This window comes from Melospiza georgiana, chromosome 3 (assembly GCF_028018845.1).
Source record: "Melospiza georgiana isolate bMelGeo1 chromosome 3, bMelGeo1.pri, whole genome shotgun sequence".
Taxonomy (NCBI): domain Eukaryota; kingdom Metazoa; phylum Chordata; class Aves; order Passeriformes; family Passerellidae; genus Melospiza; species Melospiza georgiana.
The window spans coordinates 10,990,558-11,018,399 of record NC_080432.1 but is presented as its reverse complement, the minus strand read 5'-3'; the positions used below and the strand labels follow the sequence as shown (position 1 = coordinate 11,018,399).

General features: G+C 36.5%; 1 protein-coding gene across 1 annotated transcript; it reads left to right on the top strand.

The window, feature by feature from the left end:
• The first annotated feature begins 485 nt into the window (after nucleotides 1–485).
• On the top strand, nucleotides 486–21,807 carry UFL1 (UFM1 specific ligase 1). The gene is made up of 19 exons (XM_058020970.1): nucleotides 486–565; nucleotides 1,251–1,396; nucleotides 2,286–2,314; nucleotides 2,956–3,053; nucleotides 3,843–3,957; nucleotides 4,199–4,329; nucleotides 4,997–5,055; nucleotides 8,379–8,525; nucleotides 9,617–9,792; nucleotides 10,460–10,639; nucleotides 10,955–11,072; nucleotides 13,291–13,413; nucleotides 15,100–15,220; nucleotides 16,105–16,268; nucleotides 17,357–17,487; nucleotides 17,610–17,690; nucleotides 18,418–18,503; nucleotides 18,927–19,107; nucleotides 19,800–21,807. The coding sequence occupies exons 1-19, from the start codon at nucleotides 489–491 to the stop codon at nucleotides 20,010–20,012; spliced, it is 2,376 nt and encodes a 791-aa protein (XP_057876953.1). The 5' UTR covers nucleotides 486–488; the 3' UTR covers nucleotides 20,013–21,807.
• Nucleotides 21,808–27,842: the final 6,035 nt, after the last annotated feature.

The following is a 27,842-nucleotide window of genomic DNA, read 5'->3' as shown; positions in this document are numbered from 1 at the left end:
GCGCCCAAAAGGCCTTTAAGTCTGTGGGGCTCACTCACTTCTGGTGTGACAGCTAAATAAATTCAGCTTGCACCTAGCTGCGTAACAGCGATCCTGCTAAGCGGCGACACCATTGATCTCACACCCGGTGTAAATTTCATTTCAGGTTTCGCTGGTGGCAGCTCCTAGCGCGCCTCACGCTGAGAGCTGGGCTCACAGCCCAGGCCCCGCTGCGATAGCCCCGAAGGGAGCGGCTGCTCTCGGGCCGCCGCGGACAGCACAGCAGAGCTGCTGCCGTGCCCGCCCCGCCGGGACCCCACTGCTAGAGCCAGCCCCGACTGCGGAAATCGCTTTTCCCTCCTTTTCCCGCGGTTGGCTTTTGTTCCACCTGTTTTCAATGACCCAGCCCGCACAGGGGCCCCTCCGTGCCGCGGGGCGGCGCTGCGGGCGGAGGCCGGCCCCGCTCGCTGCCCGCCGCCGCCCGGGCGCGGCTGACGTGTCGCTGCGCCATGGCGGCGGCCTGGGAGGAGATCCGGCAGCTGGCGGCCGATTTCCAGCGGGCGCAGTTCGCCGAGGTAGCCCACAGGTGAGCAAGGCGGCGCCGGCACCGCCTGCCGCGCCCCTTTCCCGCGCCCCTTTCCCGCGCCCCTTCCCACGCGGCCCCCAGCCCGTGCACCCCGCGGGGCCCGGACCGGCACGGCCCCTCTCCCGTTCCCTGTGTCAGTGTTGGAGCCCCGCGTCCTTTCGGGGACCCCAGAGCACGGGCAGGCCCAGGGCAGCGACTGAGTGTGTAGTCATTGCTGAGTTGGAGTTGCTCAAAATCATCACGGCTTTCGTGCTCGGTTTCACTTTTCTGTCTGCTTGACTAGTTGAGGCCATTGCCCAGAACTTGTTTTTGTTAAAGAAAAATGAATCCGAAATGCGCAAAAGTAAAATAAAGGCGCACAGAAGTGTCATAGACACGAATTTTTTAATTACAGGCGTCCCCAAATTCACCAGCAGGTGCATTCTCACAGCTGACAGGGCTGAAAGCTGTTCAGGAGGAGAGTAAAAGTTTTGGAGAGATGACCCCCTCAAGTGAAACCATATGGATGATTTGGTGGGTGTTAAGCAGGATACAGGCTTTAATTTCTTCGTCTGAAAAAGTATGTTCGCAAAGAACTGCAAGCAGTCTTCATAGTACTACCCATGTTTAGTGTGTTTGAAACTTTAAAGGTCATTTTAGCAAGCACTTGCTTAGAATAACTGCTGACTCCTTCTACTTCTGATAGATTGTCAGAACGGAACTGTATAGAAATTGTGACAAAGCTGATCGCAGAGAAGCAGCTGGAAGTAGTGCACACCCTTGATGGCAAGGAGTATGTCACTCCAGCACAGATTAGTAAGGAGATCCGCGATGAGCTCCATGTTTCTGGTGGTAAGTGTGTCACTTTCTTTCTTCCTTTGAATTTGGAAGTTAATTTTGAAGGCTACAGAAAGATTTTGAAGGTTTTCAGTACTCTTAATCTTTCCGAAAAAGTCAGTTTGCTTCATCTACACATTAATTCACCTACTGCTCTTTTATTTTCACTTCAGATCTGTGTTAGGCTTTTAGATAAGCATATCAAGGTAGGCTGTTTGGTTTATCTTCACCTATGTGGAATTTCTGACATAAAAGTTGTATAAAAGTCCTATTGAAGGAAATTTGATGTTTTAATACAGTTAGTACCTGGCCAGGATGTTTTACCCTATCTTGGAATTTCAAATTCATTCTCCTTTCACGCCATTGGTAATAATAATATTTGTAAATTGTCATTGAGAAGTTCTTTTATTTTACCAATGTGAAGAGCCACTTGCATTGAAAGATATGACTTAGATATATAAGGAAATTCAGATAGCTTTTTGTTGATGGCTTTAATAAGCAGGCAGTGTATTGTACTTTGAGTTATTCCTAAGGGTGAATTTCACTGAGTCATATGTTCAGAAAAATTAACTTCTTATTATGTCCATTCAGGTTAGCCATTTTCTCAGTGTTATCACAGGTTTGCCTCAGTTTGTGTTTTGCCGTGGTGTATCATACCATTGAGACAGCTTGGACTGAATTAAAATTTGGTGGGTTTTTTGTTAAAGGTCATCATGAAGGCATCATGATGTTAAAGGCATCATGAAAGGTAGAAAGTTTTAACAATCTCTGGGCACTCATGGACTAGTTTAATTGGTCTACAGAAAAAGTAATTAAATGTTTTGTGCACAATGATCTGTACTTTATTCTAAATCTCTTCAAATATGTTTCATGTGCTAAAAGTGTGTTTTATCTTTTCTTGAAGGTCGAGTTAACATTGTTGACTTACAACAGGTAACTTTAGTAATAAAAACTTTATACTTCTTCATTTTCATCACCATGTATGCTGTGAATACGGAGTTCATTAATTGAAACCTTTCTGCTTAGTGATAATCTAGGACTTCTGAAATCAATACTGATAAATACACTTTTTGTTTATGAAGTCTTTCTTTGTAAACTAAGGAGGGCAGACTGAAAAGAAATATGTCACCCATTTAAATTTAAAGCTGCAGGAGGCTACATTATTAGCTTTGCATGCCTCTTTAAATCTGTCCTCTTCCTTCATTATTCTTTGTGTCTCCACTAATCTTTGTCCTGCAGTAGTCTTCCTCTGTGGCTAATTTTTCCTTCAGGCTTGAGCAAAATTACTTGGAAACAGAAAATCTTTCTAAAAGCCAGTTTCCTATTTTGTCTTACTGCTTTCTGGTATTTTTTTATCACATAGTTTTCTTCAACATTGTAACAGTTGCAAAAAGAGGTTTTTTTCTCTAAAGGATTGCTACTTTATTCCAAAACACAGATCAAGTGTATTTGTATGCAATAGTATAAAAAAAATAAGAGCATCTTTCCTCAAGATATAGGAATGTGTAACTAATATCTCAATGCTTGAGAATGATTTTCAATTTAAAGTTCTGATAAGAGGTTTTTTTTTTTAGGTGATAAATGTAGACCTTCTGCACATTGAAAACAGAGCTAATGACATTGTTAAATCTGAAAAAGGTATTCAGCTTGTACTGGGACAGCTTATAAATGAGTGAGTACCTTCAGGAGCAATATGTATAATTCATACCATGCTTATTTTTTAAAATGCAGACTAAAACTTAGTGTCCAACCTTTGTTGCTTCTGAAGTGAAATACATTTTTCTTGGCTGATCTTAGAGCTACTTGGTGGTGATCAGTGCTACATGGTGTAAAGGCCCTACTGAACATCTGTGTTCAGTGTCCTGCATTTAAGAGGCTTCATTTCTTACCCAGTGTGTCTGTGTACCACAGCCAGATCTCATTTGTTTCTAGTTTTGCTGTCTGCCTCAGCTATTGACAAACATTCTATCTCTTGTTTTACCTCGCAAGCCTAAGATGTCAGAGCTGGTTATTTCATGGCTTCCAGCACCCTAACAACCACTGAACTAATACCCTTATGGGGCTGTCCTTTTTATTGATTGAGCTTCAGGAACTATTTTTGTCAAATATGAAGTACCTGGCTCTCTTGAAATAGTTAAGACCTGTCTTGCTTACTTAAGCTGTTTTCCAATTTTCATTGACATTTTTTTCCTCTTTCTCTTGCTTGAAATTTTCATACAAGTAGATAAATGCCCCATGTTACAACTAGCTACCTGCTTAGCAGGCTTTTTAAAAAAACACACACATTTTCCCTTACACTGTTCTCCTTTATTCATTTAAAATAACTTTTAGTTTATTTTTGCAAAGATGTAACAGAAAGAGGTATATTAAAAGAGGTCAGTTGCTCAGTATGTGATCTTGAGGTTGACTTTGAATGTCATACTTAATGTGTTGTCTTTTCTTTTTCTCATTTTTACTAAAGGAGTTACCTGGATCAATTAGCAGAAGAAATAAATGATAAACTACAGGAAACTGGCCAGGTGACAATATCAGAACTCTGCAAGGCATATGACCTTCCAGGAGACTTCCTGTTACAGGTGATGGAAGCCACCAACCTGGCAAATGCAGGATTGGTTGTGACAACCTTCTTTCTTTATCTTTGCAATATCCATGGCTTTAAGTCACTGTTTTATGCAAAATTAATACAAAGGTTAAATCTTCGTTTTCATGGTACATCTGCAAACCATACTTGTTTTCTGCAGAGTTTTCTGTCATTAGATACCCATATATCTGATGGAAGAAGGCATGCTTAGAAAAGCTCAATTTTTCTATTTTCAGGCATTATCCAGGCGTTTGGGTAGAATTATTCATGGCCAACTGGACCAGGAAAACCGTGGGGTGATTTTTACAGAAGCCTTCGTGTCCCGCCATCGAGCGCGCATTCGTGGGCTCTTCACTGCAATTACTCGGTAAATTGCAATGCTGCAACCACATATTAAAATATTATTGCCATAGGTCTTTATGGTCCAGATTCACTTGTGATTGAAAAAGAAAAAGGATCTATGGGTAGATTCCCCTAAGTGTAGTAAAATTCCTGGGGACCAGTTCTCAGTTACATTAGACTCACTTGTTAGAAATAGGAACTCACTTTTGGAAAACAAGGGAAGTATTGTTATATTGTATATTGTTATACTGTATATAACAATATACTGTTATATTGTTATATACACTATACAACATACATTAGTGTTTTGGCTGAAGAAAATGTTACTCTGTAGTTCTTTTATTACTTTGTAGAATATCTGTCCTCTTGTCACTCCACTGCTCCTTAGTCGGTTACATATTGATATGGTCACTACATATGATTATAGATAAGTTTTTCTTATTAAATCAAATTTTTGTGTCACTTTGTAGGAAGAGGAAAAACTTAACAAAGCAGAAGTTTCCTTACAATAATTATCATGGCTTTTGTGTTATTACTTCACAGTAATTCAGAATTAAAACCTTGTAAGCTATTTTAAACATCAGTGTAGTACCCTGAGGCTGTATTCATCTCTAGTAACCTCTCTTGTTTCTGGATTCTCCACATCAGTTTCATATAATTAATTTATATTTTGTTTTTCTTTTTTTCCCAAGGCCTACACCTGTAAGTAGCTTGATCACTCGGTATGGATTTCAAGAACATTTACTTTACTGTGAGTTTCATTCAGAATATTTTGTGTGTTTGTTAGGAAATCCTTTCCTCATTATCAAAAGTGTGCTTTCAAAGAAGCTTTTTAGCACATAGACTTAATTCTGAAATACAGAACAATGTGTTTCTCTTTAGTGTAGAAAGTATTAAACCCTTTGTGCTATCCATAACTGAGGGGATGTTCTCTGTATCCAGAGCAATGAAAACATTTGTTGACGAGATGCCTCTGGGCACAGAATGATGCAAGAAGCACAGTACTTATTTATTCATCTCTTTCATTATTTGCCCTTAGCTACTAGCAGTTTTATCACTGAAGCACACAAAAGGGGACAGATTTTATGTAGCCAAATGGCATTAATTGCTCAGGATTTGATTTACTGACTTTTTTCTGTGATAATGGAGGCTAAGCTTTTGTTGTACTCTTAGTTGAATGACTTTATATGCTGAGAGATAAAACGTATCCTTAAACTGATTGCTTTTATTTTCCTTTTCTAAGTAGAAATGCATAAAAATTCCCTATTCAGCAGCTTAAATCTTTAGGCTCTAGTTGTTTGTCACTTTTTGTGCCCTCCCCTCTTTCTCAAAAATGCTGCTTCAGGCATCATTAGTCTTCTGTGCTGGCTGACCAAGTGCTGCTGGTCTTTTAAAATCCTTTATTGGTTTTCTGTCTCTTCTCCTGAACCTTAATGCTTCTCTAGATTGGATATTTTTGCCTTCAGGGCATTGTTCACTTCAGCTCAACTGTAATATCTCTCTGCTTATCCTGTTGTTCTCCACCACAGGCTTATTCATTAAAAATTAAAATCCTAGCACTTAAATAAAATCATATGAACAGTCTACTTCCACATGATCAATTTAAAATTTCCACCATTTTTTTATGTGCCATCCAAGTTTTCATAGATTAAAGGGAAAATCTGTCAAATTGCATTATAATCTTGTCTCAATACCCAGCAAATTTCAGTGTTTGGTTACAGTCTATTTCAGATAAATCCTTCAAGTACATCATCATGTTTTGATGATGTGTGTTGGAATTGGAATTGAAGTGTTAATTGGAATTGAAGTTCTGGTATTCTCCTGACACCAGTGAGCCTCACAATACTTTCTTCTAGTATTTCCATGGGGGTTTTTTAGTGAGTTTTTTTCATTCTTTTCTTTATTTTTTTTTTTACTTTGTCTCATTACCTCTGCAGTTTCTAAGTTTCAAAGAGCTTTTTATCTTTTTATTTGCTGCCACATTTTATTGTGTCCCTTTGCTGAGATACCATTTCTATTCACAAATGTTGCAAACTTGAAAAATACCTTTAATGATGTTACTTTTTAGCTTTTTATGTCTGTTGCTGTGAGCAATGTGTTTAAAAGTGATCATCAGTTTTGTGTCTCTTCCAGAATAAAAATGTAAGTTCAGTGTAATATTTATATTATTTGCAAACAGCTGATTATTTAATCAATACTTGAGTTTAGACAGGATAAATATTATTCTTTGGTTCTTTCACATAGATGGGCTGCTATTCATCTTAAGCTCTCATAAAGTTACAATAAAAAGTAATTTTAGAAATGTGAAACTCTTCAGGTTAAGACACTAATTACAAAGCATAATGAAATAACAGATGTTATTCACTTCTGGGCATTATGTTATTGTGTGTAGGACTGACATAGAGGGACACTTACCATCTTTGTCAGACTTTGATGGAGACCTAATAGGTCACTACAAACTACTTGGTCACCTTTAAAAATAAATGAGAATTCATGGTAGTTCTACAGGGATCCTGTTGTTTTAAAACAAAATACTGTCTAGACATAACTGTAGCAATGCACTATGAAGTCACTGAGAGCACCTCCACTGCCCTGGAGGTTTAGAACTGGCACTTGATAAAATACAGAATTTAATTGATGTGTTCATTTGACTTCTTTTCTTCTGACATCTTCTTTCTGTAAAGAATAGATTTTTTTTCTTTTCCTGCATGAATAGATTTTTCAATCAACTTTGTGGAGTTCTAGGAAAATCTAATTATTTTTCCTAAAAACTTTGAATAAAAAGAAGTTGAAATTGCAAACAGAGAACCATTCTGTATTATCTAACAGTTGCTTAAGTGGAACAGACACCTTGACTCTATTTTCTAGGGCAACTAAAATTAGGAAGTATAAAAAACTAACTTTATTTCCAGAATTGGCCTTAAAAGTTCCATTTTATTCAATGTAACTGAACCATAGTAGAACATAATTCCTGGTTTTTGTCTTAAATTACATAAAGCTATGTCTTGTTTAAATCAGTTTCTCTTTCTGCTGCATTTTTTCAGTGTAAGTATTGTTCAGCTTTGCTAGTGGCAGTTGTGCTCAATAGCTGCTAGCCTATAGAAGCTCATCTACACTATGGGCATATCTGACAAAAACTGTCATGATTTGCTGTGCACTGTTTCTTCTGGAACTGGGCTTTCAGGTAAACTTCCCTGCATAAGTGAGCTGGACCTCTGTGTGCTGTACTAAGCATGTTGAAGTGTTGATTGCTGCTTCTGTTTAATGAGGAAGAAGTCTTGCCATGTGATACCATTTAATGTTTTGTTCCAGAGCAAAACACGTCTTTTAATGAAATAGAAATGAACATAAACTGAGTATTAAAAAAAGCCATTTGGCAAAGCTCTGGAAATTAGCAGAGTTAGCAGTTGGTGTCACTGATTTTTTTAAAACGTATCTCTCGTATTACAGAAAGGCGGAAGCAGATCATAGGAAGCAAATCAGATATTCCTATGCAATTTAAATGGATTTTAAAAATCTCATTTAGCATTGGGAAGTGCTTAGTGCTTCAGTACTGCCAGTTACCAATATGTTTTTTGTTAGCAGTATTCTCAAGAGGTTATTATTGGCAGCTGTGTTATGCAGTTTAGGTAATGACTTTTCATGTCATTTTCTGCATCCAGATTTTTTTTTTTCCATTTTGGTTAATGTGCAAGCAATGAATTTAAAAAAAATTACTAATAAAATGCTATTATATTTTACTGTTCTGGTCAGAGAAAGAGTCTTCTATGTCTGCATTTTTCAAATTAAATCTAGAAGTGCCCTGGTATATATCCAATAAAAAACATTTTGATCCTGCCATTGTGGCTCACTTTTTAGAAACAATGTCTGATTTTTCTGATTTCCAGAGGTTTTATGAAGAAATTCTCTTAAGTGTTAAAAATAATTGATAGAGCTTGGCAATGTTTCATTAGAACAAGCACAAACTAATTGGTGGAAAGAAAGGAGAAACAAACCAGGGAAAATAATTACTATCTTTTGATTAATGGATATACTAACTTAGGAAACATCTCTTCCTTTATTTTCCTCTTGTAGCTTTGCTAGAGGAACTTGTTAATGCTGGTCGTCTGAAAGGCACCGTGGTTGGTGGGAGGCAGGATAAGGCTGTGTTTGTTCCAGACATCTATTCCAGAACACAGAACAAATGGGTGGATTCCTTTTTCAAGCAGAATGGTTACTTAGGTAATTAATCTATATTCTTACGGGTAAAATAGCTTTCTAAAACTAGTGTAGGTAATTGGTCTTACCTTAATATTGCCAGTGCTTAGGGTGAAGCCTCATAAGGAGAAGTGGAAACCAATGCAGTGGCTGATACTCCTTTGCTCAAAGACCACCTTGCTCATAATGATGTGTGTTACTTTATCACAATGAACTGTATTTCAGCAGAGGGACTGTACTGCTAAACAGTAACTATTTCTCACAAACAATTACAAATGCTGGTTTTGTTACTGCTCTGAAGACATTGATTAGCCTGCTCATTGTTGACTTTTCAGATCATCATGGCTGGAGTTTCGGGCCAGATGTCCAGATTAAAACCAAACTTTGGTCCAAACATGCAGTGCTCAGGAAGAACTTTTTTCCAAAATAATATTTGTAGAACTGGAGTGAGTAGCACTAGTTTCCTGATTAGAATCCAGACAATTATATCTAACTTGAAGCTGAGTGATGCTGGATGATGGTGTTTTGAAACACCATGAGCTGTGGGAAAATGTGGATCTGAATAAAGAGAGGAATATCCCCTTATGGTCCCAAATGGTCAGGCCCTAAGTAGCTGTTATTCTTGCAGATTGAAAAGGTTCACCCTAACTTAAAATAAATGATAGTATCAAGTGTTTCTGTAACACTGCCTGACTGATGGAGTGTCTGTGAGTCTTTGAATGTTTTCCACACATCTTAAGATAAACTACTAAATAGTTGAAAACAAAACACTTGGACACTGTAGGTATTGTAAATATTGTTCATTATATATTAGAATACTTTGGAAAGATATGACTGCAAATACAAACTTAATGGTATAAAAATATGAAAAAGCCAATTTTCTAAACTCAGATCAAAGTCACATCCATGATTTAATCTGCCTACTTCTATTAAGAACATTTAGATGTAGCTTGTACTGAACTAAGTTTTAGGTCAGCATTAGCTAAAGGCTGCATTGACTTGTATAAAAAATATGTTTAACTCTTCGTTTCCTGCTTTCAAATTAAAGTCATCTCATAAGATCTTGTATGTATATAAAGGAACTAAATTTTAACAGACATCTAACTGTTTTACAGAATTTGATGCATTGTACAGACTTGGCATCCCTGACCCAGCAGGCTACATTAAAAAAAGATACAAGTCTGCACAACTGTTATTTCTGAGAGCAGCTTGTGTTGGTCAAGAGATTGTGGATCAAGTTGAAGCCTCTGTGGAGGAAGCCATCAGCTCTGGAAACTGGATAGATGTAGCAGTAAGCAATCCTTTCAATTGCTTTTGGATATTTTTTTTTCTTATTTTTATGTCAAATGATACTTTATTGAAACTACATATATGTGTAATGAAATTCTATGTTGTCAAAGAAGAAAATTCAGGCTAATTAAAATGACAGGTAAAAGGGCATTATTTGCCTTTGATTTGACCTGAACAAAAACAGGGGAAGGACCTGCTGGCATTCAGTTTATAGATACGTGAGACTAACTTTCATTTCAAACTAGTGTATTTCTCTACTAGAGAACAATATATTACTGTTGGGCTTTTTTTTTTTTTTTTTTTTTGAGAAAATGTCTAAACTAAATGCTTACAACACTTTTGGTGAGCAGAGAGACCTTAGCCACTTTGTCCTAAGTCCTAATTTTAGGCCTTACAGCACTACCTTTGTTGCTCTGAAGTGCTGCTGATGTTCTGTGTTTGGTGTTGCTTTGTAGCTGTTGGACCATGCATTTGCCCAGAGGTAACACATATTTCTAGAGAAATGTGGATTTGCATGTTAGAAGATTTAAAATAGTGTGTAGTCTTAAATTAGTAGCTCAATTTGAAAAGTGCAGTGCTTTCTGAATAGTTAGTAGGTGTCAAAAGGCCTCTGTCTATTCTGTTTATCCACTTACAAGGCTGCTGTATTTTAATTTTCTTTATCCTAGACTCTTCTGCCCAGCTCATTGTCAGTAGAAGATGTTGGGATTTTGCTCCAGCAAGTGATGAGATCTTTAAACAAAAGCTCTTCAGGTTTGGTCTTCAATGACACCATTGCAGTCAGTGAGAAATTTCTAAGCAGCTGTGCTGAGCTCTTTTCTGATCTGATGCAACAGAAAGCAGAAAAGGTACAGTAGGTTTTTGTTGGTCAAGATGCAGTGCACATTGAGTTTTGGAGTAAAGTTCATGGGACTTTCCAGTCTCTGTTAAAATTTCTGTACATCTCATCTGAAATACAACTAGAGAAGAAGCAAGACAAATGAACAGCAGGTTTCTATATTTGATGGGTGTAATTTATATTCTGGTGTACTCAAGAAGTCCAGTCTTGTGTTGCACTTGGAAAATGTGATGTTTGATTCGTGTACTTGAAAATGGCCAGCTGGCTTAAATGTTTCTTCCATTGCTGTATCTTTTTGCTATGGTGTGCATGTTCTTCCTTTTAGGAAATTAAAAACAACCCTGTTAATTTAATCACTGAAGAGGATTTAAAACAGGCTTCTTTAGAGAACTCGTATGCTAATAAAAAAGACAAAAAGGATGAAAGAAGAAAGAAAGCAGCAGGTAAGATATCAATATTCAGCTTAAGCAAAAAAAAAAAAACAAACTAATTTGTTTTGTCTTTGAAATATTCAAATATAAAATTAGTATATTTTTTAGTCCATTAAATGCTTCCAGTCTGTTGCTTAAGATATTTAAGAAATAATCCAGCTGCTTACCATTATACTGTGGATATGCATACATCTCAGCTATGCCCATGAGAACTAATTTCAGACTTAGAAATGCAGAGGAAGTACTATAAAGGACTCTTGAGTAGTTCAACACAAGTGAACTGTTTTTAGAAGCAAGGAAGCCTGTGTTCATTTATTATTTTATACAGTATGATCACACAAGACTGAATGAAAGCAGTATTAGCTCAGGGACCTCTCTACTATGTTTTATTACACAGTGCATATAAAATTTTAGTCTCCATTTTTCAGGGGTCCAGGAAAATTACTATGTTTCTTATTATTAGTCTTTGGATGTTAATTCCAAACTAACTTTTTCTAAAATTAGAATGAGTTTTTGGGAATTTTTTTTTTTGAGGAATACTTGTCATCTTTTCTGAGAAAACCCTGCCATGGAATTTTCTGGTTTTGCACATGTAACAGTTACTTGGAGATTTAGACAGTTTACTTTGAGGTATATTCTGGATTAAATTAATCCCAAACGTTACTTCATTTGTGTGGTGACTGTTTGGAATAGATTTCAGTTGAAGGAAGAATAAATATATGTGGGTTTAACCCTTTGAAATCATCCTGCTTTTTAAACCGGTATTCAATCTGAAGACTGTGAATCCCAAAAACTTTGTGTGATTCTTGTGCTGTTGCAACAGAGCTGAGCAATCTATGTTGAACTCACTTGCAGAGTGTTACTGTGTTACTGAAAGTAAGAGCATTAGAGCACTGGTGCATCTGGCTTGATTGAATATACTCATCTGCAAAATAGAACATTCTACTCTTAAAGAAGAGCATGAGTAGGCCTGAGTTGACATAGAAATTAAACTTATGCTTGCCACAAGAGATGGCAGATTTTTCTAGGCCATAGCTAAGGTAGAGAAGCTTGAATCTTTAATTGAGTTGTCATAATAGAATGACTTCAGTTTCCAGCCCTCTGAGGAGTGAGACTCTACTGAGCCCGTACCATGTTTCTAGACAAATTGATACCCACAGGTAACATGCTGCACCATCAGTGAGCACTACCCTGAAATGTTTTATTATGGACTGTTATGTGCATTACCTAAAAACACCCCAACATAACAGTTTTATGTAATGTAATTACTGTAATGCAGTCACATTTCAAATAAGTTTGTGAAAAGCACTATTTTTTGGCTGTTCCTGCAGAGTGATGCTTAAAAATCCATCTGTGGCATGTAGCAGATGCAGTTAGCTTTTTAAGGAAGAGCACCATGTCTTTGTGTTTCTTTTTCTTAAAAAATAGTAGTTACATAATGTAGTTACTTGAAACCTTGGACCATATTTAAATGGAAAAAACACCCGCTTTCTCAATGCATATATGTCTAGCACCATGGAGTTTAAATTTCTTCTAAGTGAAAAAATAACAGAAGAGGTTGTGAAAAAGGGAAGAAAGAGCAGAACAGCTTGTCTTGTGGAGAGTAGAGATTCTGTCTGCAGTTGCATACATTGATTTCAGAACTTGTGAAAAAAGTAATTTGTTATGTGTGTCAGAGCTGGAACATCCCATTACTCTGTAGTCATCTAGGAAATGTTGAAAGGGATCAAGGTCTCGAGTTAATTGAATGTGTACTTCCAATAATATTTTGGGTAAATGCTTATAGTGTAGGATTCTTTCTCTGAAAATTAACAGTTACATTATCTATCATAATTTTTATAAAGTCAAGTTATTTAGCATCACTGAATAAAAATGCTAAATGCTTACTAAGATGCTGTTTTCAGCTGACAGAGATCTCCTATTACATTATGGACCCTGGTATCTCATCTGTTTTTAACTGAAGCAAGATACTGCTTTTTTTTTTCTTCTTTTTATTATATGTGCATTTGATGTTTGTGTTTATTAATGACCTTTGCTTCAGTTGCTTTTTTTTCTTAAGAATGAAACTTATGGCCTTAAGATTCTGAAATATATGTTCTAGGTTGTGTTTAGAATCAGGTTATGGTTTTCAATCCAACATTAACAAGTAACATAGATAAATTACTGTGGCATTGTAAACTTTTTAAGTGCTGCAAGTTTTCTGTGTACTAAGCAAGTAATTCCCCACCAGAGGGCAGTGGAAGCGTGAGAGGAGGAGGTGGTGGGAATGCCAGAGAGATAAAGATCAAGAAAACCAAGAAGAAAGGGAGAAAGGATGCTGACAGCGATGAAGAGTCACAAGGGCCTGCCACAGGTTTGTCATTTTATTTTAGACACTATCTATTCATATCTATTCCACATGGTTTTACTACTTTGTTTTTTTTCTACATGTCTGTTCTTCCCCCACTGTTTAGATATGGTCAGCTAAAATGTCAAGAAGATGAGAACACTATGTACTTACAATTGTATCTATGGGTCTGGTATTTAAATTAAATGGACATTACATGTTCACTGAACAGTATAACTTAGTCTTTAAAAAGGAAATTTAAGTCAAGGAAATAATACCATTGTATATTCATTCTTTTATTTTATGTAGGAAATGCCGTAGATTTTGGGGTGAATGTTACACTTGATTTTGTAACACCTGCTGCATCGTGTTTGATAAATGAATGGCCTAAATTAACAAATCATAGCAATCAAACAGTTTTTTTCTTCATAGGAATAAAATACACAGTCAAAACTAATGTTTTGATAGTTTTAATATCACTTCTTATTGCTGGTGCCTGTTTGTCCACTATTAAAAGGAGCATGAATGGCTTGCTAAGTAAAAGCTAACATTGTTAGATTTAGAGCAAACAGTGGTTGCAAATGAGGCAGCCATGTTCTTTCTTTTGTTTGCTGGAGAACCAGAAATGGGTGTGCTTCCATTTTTTATGTAGGATCGAGGCTTTAAATACTGAGTGAAAGATACTTTGAAACATGATATTTGATGTGTGAAATACACTGTAGTAATTTTGTTTGATACTGTTCTCACAGTGTACTGTAATTCACATATAAATGGAATTATTTTTCAGGACTACTCAGTTACTGAGTAAAACAGTGATCAGTCTCTTCTGGTTTTTGGTGTAGGCTTTCTGTTCTGCCCTTATTGCTGTATTATAATAAATAGCTTGAACCACGATCTCAAGGTAAACTCAGATGAAACCTTATTTATACTTATATTCAAGTATAAATAAGGTCCTTTTTAAAACCTGATTTAACTTCCCTTTTCACTTGTTTATAAACCTTGTATGTTCATTACTGCTGTGGCTCAACAAGGAACATCATTGATCTCCATACTTATGTACACAATAAGCCTGTGTTAAGGTACATCTGGAACATGTCCTTTTCTGGTTCTCTGTTCTGATCTCATTCTTACATGTAAAAATTCTACAGCACCCGGGAAAAGTTCATGTTTTGTGCAAAACTGAAATACAGATGCACTAAATTGTATGCATATAAGTTGCTTTTATTACAGGAACACCTTGTCTGATGTAATTTATCATGTTTCAGATTTTATACTGTAACCTCAAGTTTAGGACACTGTGTTACATCATTGTGTACCTTACTAAATGGAGTTTAAAAAAATAAACACAATAGCGTTGTGAAATCCTTCAAGTAGGAACACTCAGTTTTGGCACTTTATTTGGTCTTGGTGACATGGTTTCTAAAATAATGGGCCAAGCAGAAAAAAAAGTGTCACCAAAAATACATATCCTCATACACTACTTCAGTTGTCTATTACAGAAACTTCTAAGTGATCAAAAGAGAGAATTTGTCAGTTTTTCACATGTGTAAAATTCCGCTGTCATGTATAATCATACCAGTTTTTCCATTGTTGATAAGCATTTCTTCTATGGTGGTTGGAATTTAAGGCTTTCCAGTGTCTCATGGCACAGAGTAATTGTAGCAATACTAAATGGAATGTTTTCTCAGTGAGTGTTATTTATGGCCACTACAGGTAGGAGTAAGAAGCTGGAGTTCTCTTTCATGTCACAAGAGGAAATTGAGGATGTTTTAAAGACCCGCATGCAGGATTGCCCTGAAGAGCTCATTACAGAAATTGCTGAACATATAAGAAGGTAATTTCAATAATTCAGCTGGAGTTAGAAAAATTGTGATTCACTTCAGATGAATCTACACTTCAGTCTTTTTTCTTGCTTAGAAAAGAGGGTCTTGTTGATAGAGAATATTGTGCTTCATGTCTTTCTGTACAGCTCCATGTTACATGTTTTATGTATTAGAAAGCTGGACTGACACAGGAATGTGCTTCTGCTTAGCAGTACATGGTCCTGCAAGCTCATTTTCAGCTTCATGGGTGTATTTACACCCCCCCACACTGGGGTTTCAGCTGTCCCATGTTCTGGACTGCCTTTAATATATGTTCATGTTTGCTGGCATCTGTGTCTCCACTGGTACCCATGAGAGCAGGATAGTAAGTTATGTTAGCAAACTGAGCTATGCAAAGATTAATAACTTCTTTTAAAAGATATTCCATACCAAAGAGAATGTGAATTTGTATGTTCAGAGCAAAAGGAACATGAGATAAGACTGTAATAGCCAAGCTTGAATAAACCTGGAGTGCCATAGTAACTGCATTTTTAGAAATTTGTCCAGAGGCCCCTGAAAGTTTGGGAATACCATTGCTACTAGAAATCCCTTTACCTTTCACCTTTTTCCCATTGAGGATTGTGAAAACCTTGGCATATATTTACATACCATACATACTATAATATTAGAACATCTGCCATTAAGTATAGTTTAATTAATATTTTAATATCTTCATGGTTTTTTTTTCTAATTTTCATAATTGGCTTTTTGTTTGTCTCACAGTTCTGTGGCATTCATGTCCCTATCATTTACTACATAATGAGGTCGTTTTCTCTGTTGCTGATATATTTGGGAAAACCTTGTACAGTTTCACACTTTGCTCAATGTTTTCTCCTTTCTTCTTTCCTGTTCTAAGACCTTTGACAAAAACTTACCAGGAGGTTGTGCGTTCCGTTTTTACATCTTCCACATCTTCCTCTGGAGCCAACAGAAGACAGGCTATGAAGGACTTGCAGGAGGAATTCTCAAACCTGTACAACAACATTCGGTTATTTGAAAAGGGAGCAAAGCATTTCACAGGTACAAAATATATACTTTGAAAAATGAATATGTTCCTTCAAGGATGCTAAATTTATTCCAGAATCTACATTAAAGGTCAGACAGGAGCTAGAGTTTAAAAAGGAAAATCTAGAAAGAAAAAGCTAGAGATGTGTTTAGTATGCATAACACTGGCTTTATGCTGAAGTGCATAGCTTTGCACAGTAATTGAAATTCATTCTCTTTATTTCATATCCATATTCTGTTACCTTATGTCAAGGTAACTGTGTTCTTGTCTTTCCTTCCCAAGTGTCTGCATTCTTTCCAATTTTTCACTGTATGGATGAAAAAAAAAAAGGAAAATATTAGTATGCTCATTTTATTCTGTCAACAGTGCCACTAATGAAAAAATTGAGTACCACCTGATTCTAAGAAGCTACTGTTTAAACCTCATAGGTTTGATACTGAAAGTAGCTGCTGCTTGAGGATAGTCTGTCAGATTTGTTTTGTAGGGGGTTGCTCTGTAAGGAGTGACAGAAAAGTTAGCATTAGGAAAATACTGTAGACATTTCCAAGATTCTCTGCTGTATTCAGCTTTTGCCTAGAATTGCCTGTGGAGATCTTCTAGCAGAAGGAAACATCAGCAAAACTACCTGATATTCCTTTATTTTGGAATATGTAGAATTATTTCCCATTAGCCCTTGTTCTTGGGCATGTGTTCTGTAGCCTCTTTTTTTTTTCCCAAATTCAGTATTTCAGTCTTGAAGTCACATGGCTGTTCTTCTATTTAACTGCTTGTCCTGCAGAATTTTCCTTTGTATGCTCTTGACTTGTTCAATAGCAGTGGTTCAGGAGGATTGTACAGGGTTGTTTACTGCTTATACAGGTACACCTTTGAAATACTAGCAATGCATTAAAATGTTCTTACAGACCTGAAAGCTCACATTTTTCACTGAACAACATTCCATAACAATGTCACAGCAAATGAGGGATGTTATCTTCATGTATCCAGATAACTTTCTCATACTGCTCATGGTTGATAGAGTCCACAGGTAGGAAGGTGCTGTGATAGCATCATAGGAACCAGATGATTATAATAAGTTACTTTAATCACTTATTTGTTTTAACAGATGATACTCAGACTAACCTTGCCAAACACCTATTGAAGACTCTGTGTACAGATATTACAAATCTGGTTTTCAACTTCTTGGCATCTGAGTCAATGATGACTACAGAAAATTACTCTACAATCACAAGTGAGGTACAAAAATAAAAGCTCCTTTGTAACAGTCTCAAGTAGATCAGTGATATTTTTTCAATAACATGCCAGCATCTAAAAAGATGATTAATATTACACGTTATTTCCATTATTGTCCCATACAGGGCAGAATCAAGATTTTAGGTAAACTGCCAGAAGATACCAAAGGTCCTTTAACTAAACTGCATACTTCTTTGAATGGCAAGGTAAAAATCAAGTTCAGATCTTCTGTTTTGCTGAATAAATAAATAGCTGACACATGTAGTTTAGTATGTAATCACTGCTGCTGTGAAGGTTGGAGGTAAAATAATGTTTTGTATTTGTGTAAAGCAGTGAGAGAAAGTGTGCTTTTGTATCTGTGAATGTTCAGAGATGAAAAGGTGATCTTAGATTTTGATACTGATAGTCACCTTTGGCTCCTTGCTGCCCTATGGAATCCAGGGTGCCTTTCATAGGCAGGTGAGAAGAGTGAAAACTGAGTGAGAATCTCCAGTGTAAAGTAGTTGATGTTTTTGTATTTTGTTCCCAGAGTTCTTGATGTTTTTCCATGTATTCCTTAACTAGTAAAATTATGGATAAGTTAAAGAAACCCCAAACGTTCAGATTATGGCAGTGTAGGCACAAGGAGATTTATTTATTAATTATTTTATGCAAAAGGCCATACTGAGGTGTTTCTTAATAAAAATATATCTGTAAATAATTGTTGAACATGTATTCATTTTTAATGAATTACAGTTTGAGTTAGTATTTAAGTATATGAACTGTTGTAGATGAACAAAGGTAATTTCTACTAAATACCTGTTACTTTCTCTTTTCTTCTGTAGTTTATTCAAGTGTATTCACAATCATCTTTTGTGTGATTAATTGTGAACAGTAGTTAAATTTTTTTATAATCTGCAAACACAGATTAAATATTTCTATTATTTTTAATAGAGTATAGAAGATTTTCTTTCGTGCCTTGATTCTGCAGTGGATATTTGTGGTGTTATGGTGAAAAAAGGAGACAAAAAGAAGGAAAGGTACCTTAATTTTATTTATTCTATGAAATGTGGCTATATTGCTGAACAAACGTGGGATGGTTAGTATGAGAGCAGTCATACTCAGTGGGTAAGAGGCAGTCCTTTCCAAACTGCTTAACTGAAAAACAGCAAGTCAAGCAGTTCTAAATCCATGGGAGAAGGAGGAGAATTCACATTTAGCTAATTTTGTTGGCTCACTTTCTATAGTATAAATTCCCTAGGGGTCTTTCAAAATCTGAGCTATGCCAGTGATAGTTCTTTGGGTTTTTTTTTCAATTAACATTTTGGAATTCCGCATAAATAAATGGTCAGAGAAGAAAATTAAAATTAATTGATGTTAAATAAGTTTTAGCATATGTGATCAACTACTATATGATAAAATCATAGAATCATAATTTTGCTTCATATATTCTTGTTCCTTAGGCAAGTCCTGTTTCAGCATAGACAAGCTCTGATTGAACAGCTCAAAGTCACAGAAGATCCAGCTCTTGTTCTGCACCTGACATCAGTATTGTTATTTCAGTTTTCAACTCACTGCATGCTTCATGCACCAGGAAGATCAGTACCACAGATAATCAATTTCCTAAGTGGCAAGATCCCAGAGGTATTCTTTTCTAGCTTTTTAAGGGGAAATTACCTTTTTTCTACAACAGAGCATGAAAGTTTTGCCTTACGCTGTTTTTGCTGCATAAACCTGACACCGTTTGATTTCATGCCTAAACATCACTTTATGTGCAGAATATACAGTTGCTCTGATCTGGACTGCATTGCAGATCAATCTCTTCAGGGATCTGTCATCAAATTTTTAAAATAAAATTAAAAATCTGTTATCAGTCCTTTGAATTAACCATAGAGACAGCTCTGTCTTGGGGGATATTACGATTCTTACAATGGAACATTTTTACATCTTTCCTCTGAGCTAGAGCATGGTTGCTTTTTAAACTTTTCTAATCCAGTTTTAAAGAAAGATGTCCCTCTTAAAGAGCAAATACATACAGGTTCTGTATTTTATACTGCTGAAACTGGTGATGCTTACTAACTGTATTGCTTTCATGCTTCACTGGTTATTGTCCTGTTTCTGCAGCACTTGGATGCTTTCAGTTTTTTGCCTCTTTGAATGTCTCTCAAAATTTAGGTTGTCAAGTACTTTGTTAGAAATATATTTCTGTATTACTAACTCTCTTTGCCCAAGAATGGGAGAATGCTTTTAAAAAAATTACATCTTTAATTATAGGTCTGTCTACCTTTTCTGTAACATTGACATTCCCTGGGTTCCTTCTCATTTTGTGCCCTCAGGATCAGTATTCGCTGATAGTCAAATACCAGGGATTAGTGGTGAAACAACTGACCAGCCAGACTAAGAAAACTGAACATGGAGACAGTGACACAAAAGATAACATGGAAGAGGAGGAAGGAGCAGAAAGCATTCGAAAAGAGCTTCAGGAAATCACTACCTCTATCAAAGATCTTGTTCTCAGACCTAGGAAATTTTCTGGAACAGAGGAATGAAACTGTTACTCAGCGCATCCACCTCCATGACAGAGTCAGACTTTATTTTCTTCTATGCTGAAAAGAAAGGACAACAGAAAATGCTTGACAGACTTCGAATTTGGCCTCTAGTAGTTTGCAAATTACAGCCAGGGAACACAGTTGCTGGGTGATGGTGGCAAATGGAATTTTGTTACTTCCACAGTGTACTTGTAACACACATTAATGTAGATGTGGCAGAACACAGTAGTGGATGCTTTGGGTACAAAACCAGTGGGTTTTTATTGGCATCCTCATGTGAGACCTCAAGAAATTACTCTTCAAATAACAGTGTATTTTGTTCCATACACACAGGCTGATAGTTTTACTTCTCTGATTTGGATTTGTAGTGAGATAAGGATCGCATATAAGGCTGTCTGTCTTAATTTCAAATACTGGTTTTAGAACGTATGCTGATACCTAACAGCGCACCAGCAAAGGCCATCTTTACTCTGGTGTCATTAGTGGATGTTTTCAGTTTCTGTTCACTGGACTGCAACAGTAAAAACACTTTGAGTACAAGTGGATGTAGATAAACTTAAGGGAAGTGATCCACTACTAATGTGAGTTTCATGAACACTCAAGTTCATGAACATCAGCACACTGATACTACTGATGTATTCTGCTAATGTCTGAATAGCTGTTCATTTAAAACTTGTAATCCAGAAAAGGAGACTCTCTTTTGCATTGGCATTTTGAGAGCAGATAAATTCTGTTAAACTTGCCATATTGTACTTGCCATGTGTTTATTCAGCAGATTTGTTGAGTCCAGTTCCCATAGCAGATTGATTTCCATTTGCATTCTGTCAGCTCTTGAGAGAACTTGTGGTGTTCTGTTTATCCTGAGTTTCTTGAAAATAATTTAGTTCATTATCTTTCTACATAAACTTCATAGACAGAAGTACTGCTTCCCTCAAGTTTTTTGTGAGCCTTATATTTACATTAACAGTACTTTATGTCTTCAGGAAAGTACAAAAATGTGAAAAATTGAGTTCTATCATTATTAATGCCATAATTCTTGTATGGCAAATATACTTCTAAATTTATTTTGGAGAGAAGATAATTTTTAAATTTGAAATATCTAAGTTTTGTTACTTCAGTAATACCCATTGATTTTAGGTATGTAATTTCAGGGGGCTTGCATAACATCAAGGTTGAGTAATAAGAGATGGAAAACGTTCTTTTCACTAAAAATGTCATTCACTTATCCTTGCCAAAGTTAATGCTCAAAGAGGGCAAATTCTGTGCAAATTCTGCTCCATTCAAATTTTTCTGTTTTCCAACAATTCACACATCCTTGTGAGTTTAATCATAAACACATCCAATTGCAACAATCGAAGAGGCCAGGTGTGGAACTCCAGTAACAGAGTAACAAATGTTAAGGTAATTTTGGTGATATAAACAATAGAATTTTACACATATTTAAAAGGCAGTAATGTTTAACAATGTTCATGCCAATGCTGATCTTTTATCAGCCATGAGGCAAGAAGCAAAGGCAGTTGTTTCTCTTTCCTTGGTAGGAGGTTATAACAGCTGACAGTGAAAGACAGTGAGGAATAAAAGACAATAAATATTCAGGTTGTTGAACTTTAGGAAATGGTTTGTGTACCAGGAATAGGTTTGATTTCATGCTGTTTAGCCAGAATAGTTAATAATTTCCTATAATGAATGTAAACAATTTTATATGACATTGAGCTCTTTTGTAAATAATATGCTATATGAAATTCTGTATGCAAATAAGAAATTATTTTAATAACATTAAATGATGAATGAAGTATTTGAAGAGCATTCTGTTGACATCGCCAGTGTTTGATCATCTTGCAACTTGCAGCTTTCAAACAGCAATAGGTAATATGCACTGTTAAGACTTAACACACCATTCTGAGTGTCCCTGTGTTTTTGTTTGGTATAATAATCAGCTTACTGCAGAATTTACTTTATCATGTGTTCAACTTGCTATATTCCAGCCTATGTTATAAGAAGGATTTAAAAAATAGATTCTTTAAAGTAGATAGAATGGAAACAGTTCCATTGTATCTACTTTGAAGTAGATACAATGGAAACAGTTCAGAGATATCTTCTGTCTACCAGCAAAACTCAAGGAAACATGGTTGGAAAATTGTCCCAGGTATTTTTTCTTGATTTGGAAATTCAGTGATACAGAATTGTATCTGCTGAAAGAGAAAGAAAAGTAATTTTTTCAGGAAAACAAGGTCTTTAGGAATTGTTAAGGAATGTGATCTCTGAGGTTTTGTTCTTTAAACAATGAATATTCTAAATTGGAACAAGTAACCTGAGTAGTTTAAGGAGAACCATCATTTGCTTGATGAATTTCCCAAACTTTCAACATGAAAAGGAAGCTAGGTCAAGACAGATCTTGTTTGGAGACAGATAAAATAAGCTGCTTTGTATTTCAGAAAGTTCAAGAAGTGCTGCAGGAGCTGCAAGGGGCATCATCTAATTGATAGTCTGAAGAAATAACAGGATTTTGCTGACCTCCTCATTTGTACATAATTTGTACCTGTTAGGGAAAACCCTGATTCTGTTTTAGAAGTTTCTCTGGGCCTGTCTTCTATTAATACAGTTCTTATCTCTATCTACAGCTTAGACAAGTTTGAGGGTAGTCTTTGAATCATAAGAAAAGTGATGTGCAATAGGATGTGTCTGAACTTCTCGTCCTTGATGGCAAGAACATATTGTGTTAGTATTTCTAAGTGTCATTAGCTCTCTCAACAGATCTGCTTGAGAAATACTTCTGTCTGGATCTGATTTATGAACTTGAAAAGGTACTTGGTTAAGAACTGTACTATTGGGTTTTTTCCTTTCTGGAAGGAAGGCAAGAGAAAACTATTTATGATTCTCATTCTAGACTCAAATTCACACCTAACTGGTCCTCTCTCTCCTCAATCTGCTAAAATCACAGGCTTGAAATTAAAGGTCCTTGGTATAAATAAAACTTGTAGAACAAATTAAAACAGGAGGAAATAGATCAGTCTTGTTTAAGTAACGACTGCATGTCTGGAGAGGTTTAACAAGACTACAAGCAGAGATCATCAGGTCTTGGCAATAGTAGTCAGAGGATCAGTCTTAACTGTGAGACACTATCTAGACACAGATAACCTCCAGAACATGTCCAGATTTGGCAATTTTACCAAAGTACTAAGATAACGTAATACATATTTAAACCATTCAAACATTTCCATCTTTCTTCTATCTCTGATGCTGAACAGCTCCCACCCACTTGACGTTGTAGACTAAGTGATTCAGATCTATTGGCTCTTGGTTGTGGAAAAATCTGCCTTGAGGTCAGTTGTGGTTCATACCACAAGCAGCCATCCTTTCTTCACTCTGCATAACCTCAGCCTGCTTTTTTAAATGGACACAATATCCTGACTTTCAGCTGCACTTGGTTAAGGGTCTGCATAGAATCATATGCAAAGTACAAGGACCTCTGAATGCTCTGTGCATGCTGGAGCCTGTCTGTGAGAGCTGGCCCCTGTTGGGCCCAAGCAGAAAGTAAAGGAGGGGGCTGTGACTCAAAAGCCAGAAATACTGGGAAATATTGAGAAAGAGCCTAGAGGAGTCCATTGCTGCCACACTGATGGTAATCCTTGTGAGCACCTGGTGGAAAGCAGCAAATGGTAACAGCCCAGAAAATGCTTCAGCCGTGTCAGAATTTTGAATTCTACTGTGTCCCTGAACGTCTTTCCTGAAACTGGAGGAGGTTTTTTTCCTGCCCCCACCCCACCTCCCCTGAGATGGTTTCCTGTACACAACAATCAGACTTCAGTAATTGCAACTTTTCTTTTTCTTTTCTGATTTACAAGCCCACATGATGTCTTTTGAATGCATTATGCATGAACTAGTGTGTATCTGGGGATGAATAATGTTCCATCTTACTTTCTTTTTGCCCTTGCACTGAATAGTTTTGTTTTTTAACAGAAATGCCTTTTTCCTTTTGAGAAGTCTCAGAAATATGTTCCTTTAAGAACCTCCTACATGGTATGCATTTGCCATTTCTAAACACAGCATGTCAAAGAATGATTTGATTCAGTGGTGAGGCAGCCACATATTTGCATGTCATGAGGTCTAAGGGAAACAAACTGACCCTCAGCCTTCCCCCATCCAGGCAAATTCGGATGGGACCCTCAAATAGCTCTGGCAAAGTGTGCTGTTTCTTTTGGACTTGATGGATGCTTGTTTCTGTGAAGACGTGTAATTATTTCTTCCTTTATTTTACTGCGCAAGTTACCGAGAGAAGCAGCTGAAAACTAAATGTGAGTATTGAGGCTTTTTTCCATTATTCCTTCATCTGATAAGCTTTAAAGTTGTTAGTATAGAAGGTACTTAATTTAATGTTTTGAGCAAGCATGCAGGAAGTTTTTCCTCAGAAAACTGCTGAATAAATTAGATGCAGACTTCCACATATATATTATGTTTTTAATGGTGTGTACCGAAAGAGATAGAGTTTTTTTTAAAAAATTAAATAATTTTTTATTAATTCTTTCCATTGTAGTAATTGGCTCACCCACTAATTTGTGGAAAGATTGTCTGGGTTTCCTTTGTAAGGAGATGAGGATGAGTTTTGTTTACCCCGAAGAACCATCCAACAAAAAATTAATGTGCTTTTTCCCATTACATTTTTATCTCCTAGCAAGATTTCATTTGCTTTTGCAAGAAAAAATTCTAGATTGTGTCTTTTCTGTCAAGTCATTTGTTTCTAGCACGATTGCTTTTAACACCTAATGTGGATTGTTCTTGATTTTGGAAGTAAAACAGTTTCCAAGCTGGCTTTTATAAGAAGTCAAAATATTGCTGTAAACAATTATCATCTCCAAATTTTCCCTCCATAAGACACTTGGGGTTATCTTTATTTTTAGGATCATGATTTTTTTGAATTTACATTTAGAAATTAAGTTTCAGATGCCTTTTTTTTCTTTGTGTTAATATTTTTCTTCTCTTTGTGCAACAAGTTGTTATTTGTACAGTAACAGAAGAAACTATAGTGGATTTGGTACATTAACATTGTTACAGATTGCTGATGGTCAACTCATGTAATTTTACTGCAGAAAGTCACTGACTCAAGGGTGTTTAACTGGTAGAATATTGAGATGATACTAACTAACTTGTAGGCTTAAAGAAAAATGAATTCAAAAGCTGCTTGAAAGAGATTCTGTTGTATGCTGTCTCCAAATTATTTGCAGGCAGTCATAATTAATAAAGTGTGTATTTTTTGGTTGATATAGTAAGACGTGTTCCATCAGCTTCGTACCAATAATCCCAGCTTTTTTAATTTCTTTTTCCTACCAGAATTTTATTTCTTGAAAGAACAGTTAAAAACTTTTAGTATTACCTAACCAGGGACAGACAGAAAAAATATTTTAATCAGCATGCTTCCAAACATCAAGCCCAAAATCAGAGGGTGAAATTCCAGACCTGTTGGAAGGAGCAGCCCTCCTGCCGGCTCAAGCTCGAGGTGTTGTCAAGGCTTTTAGATTTCCTGGAGAGTAAATCCAAGCGGAGTTTTACTCCACACTTCCCTGCCAATTTAGGGTAAATGTTGCTCATAAATTAATCATTTCTAGTTCAACTGTTCTGTTAAAATCTCTAGAGCCCTATGTTTGGAAGCTGGTGTAGTGAAATGCTGCTGAACTCATTCTTTTGAGAACGGGGCATGCAGCTCTTATGAGAAAGGAGGCTGTGAGCTCCTTGTTTCATGCATTTGTGTTTTCCTGTAAAATGTAAGAGGGATCAAGTAAGGACATTTTTGTGGAAATATGCAAACATGACTCCAAGAAAACAAATTAATAACACCCCATGACAGAAATTCTGTAGCAGAGATAAAAGGGAAGGACAAGACTCACAAAGGGAAGCTACACTGCCTTAGTTCCTTCACAATGATGGCTAAGTTTAATTTCTGCTAGAAGTCACCCTGGAGAGGAATTTATATCTGTCCTTTAGCTAAAAAAGGTGCCTTACTCATTAGCTTCACCAGGTTAAACTAGTTTTTGTGAATATCCCCATTCCCTGTTGCCATATAGTATGTGTCAGCTATTGTCCCTACTTTTTCCCCTTTCTTAAACTTAAGAGGTTTTTTTGATTCTCCTTCATCCATGCTAGTGTGCTACTTTTCTTCCCAGCTATGGTTGCCTTTGAATTTGTTCAAGGTCCATGTAAGAGGACTGGTTAATTCTTGCACATCTCAGGGTTGTGTGGGTAATGGATCTGAACAGGCTGTCCTAGCTGGTCGCTGGCCTCACACTTGAGAGGCTTTATCAGCCAGAAAAATGTTAATCTCCCTGTAATGTGTCTTTGTGCATAGGTTGCAGAATTAATAGCAAGAATGGCCAAGTGCCAGAGAATGGTGTAGTTGTTGACAGAAGATTTTGCATAAGAATATTCATCATAACCTCAGAGTCATAAAGGACAACCGCAAAGTGCGCAACTGGAACATTTTATTGCTTTGGCTAAATTTGGAAGTGTTTTCTACTTCTAGCACTGGGAACTGACCAGTTGGCAACCTTTGCATGCTACTTTTAACTATCCCAGGCCAGTGCCATGGATACAGCCTGATGAGCAGACCCATCTCATGGCAGAGGTGCAGTGAATGGCTTCTTTTGTTCCCACTCACAAAGGTTTGCTCCCTGACCTTGAGGAATTCAATTACTTTGCTTTGACAAGTATTAATCTTTTCTGAAGAAAAGTAACTCACAAATGTGTTTTTGGATTACTTTATTACTGTTGTTAGAAAAGCATTCTGAAACCTTTGAAAGGAGAGCCGTAAAATACCTCAAAGGTATAGGTTTAATTCTATTTATCAGAAGCCCATAACAGTACTGGGCTTAAACTTGCTTATCAAGTTCAGTCTTTCTCAAGTGAGCTATTCAGGATTGAAATTCAGCCACATCATGATTCATTTATGTACTAAAACGTGCAAAACTGTGGCATAATTAGAGTTCAAAAATCTAACTTGCATGGGAAAAAATGTTTAGAGTAAAAATTATTTCATGCTGGTCTTCCAATTGGCAATCTTCGTTTAGTTTAGTGCTTGAAAGTTGAAGAACATTGAGAAATATTTCAAATTAAAAGCTCAAACAGACTGGGTTTGTTATATTTTTAAAAAATACAGTAGCAGAATTCTTAATTTGTTTGATCACTAGCTTAGACATTTTACTGAAAACTTTAAATAAATTTTACATAAATTAGCAGAAAGGCTTTGAATTGTGTTTGTAGCTTGGTGCAGTTTCTGCCACTGTGTTCTACTCTCCCCCTCCTCAGATGAACCTTTTTCACCACAGCTGGTCAGAATTATGGTCTCTGAGCACCATCCTCTACCAAAATCAATCAAATCCATTCGAGGTTTGCAAAGATAGTTGTTGCTACACTCTTCACATTGTCACTAGAATAAGTTCACATCAACCAGACTCTGCTGGTATCAGTGGACTCACTGTTCCACAATATCCTTGAGTTAAATTACATGTTATTAAAATGTTCCTTAATGTTAGAGAGGAATTTCTTCATTCTTGCCAAATTTCCTCCAGCATTCTAAGACTTAGTGGTGGGGTTTATTTGTCTGAAGCAAATGTTGACTGTCTTGGGTGTTCAGATAAACTTTAGCCTTAATTTTTCTTCAATCAGATAAGGTCAATCCTAGACTGGAACCAATTTTTAGATAGTGTGTATTTATAATCACAGAAAGAAATTCACTCTGAAGTCATGGTGCCAAAAACAAAACAACAGCAAAAAAGACTTTTTCACATATATCAGGACATTACAAAAATCCCAGCAGGGCAGTTACTGAAAGGTCAGTAA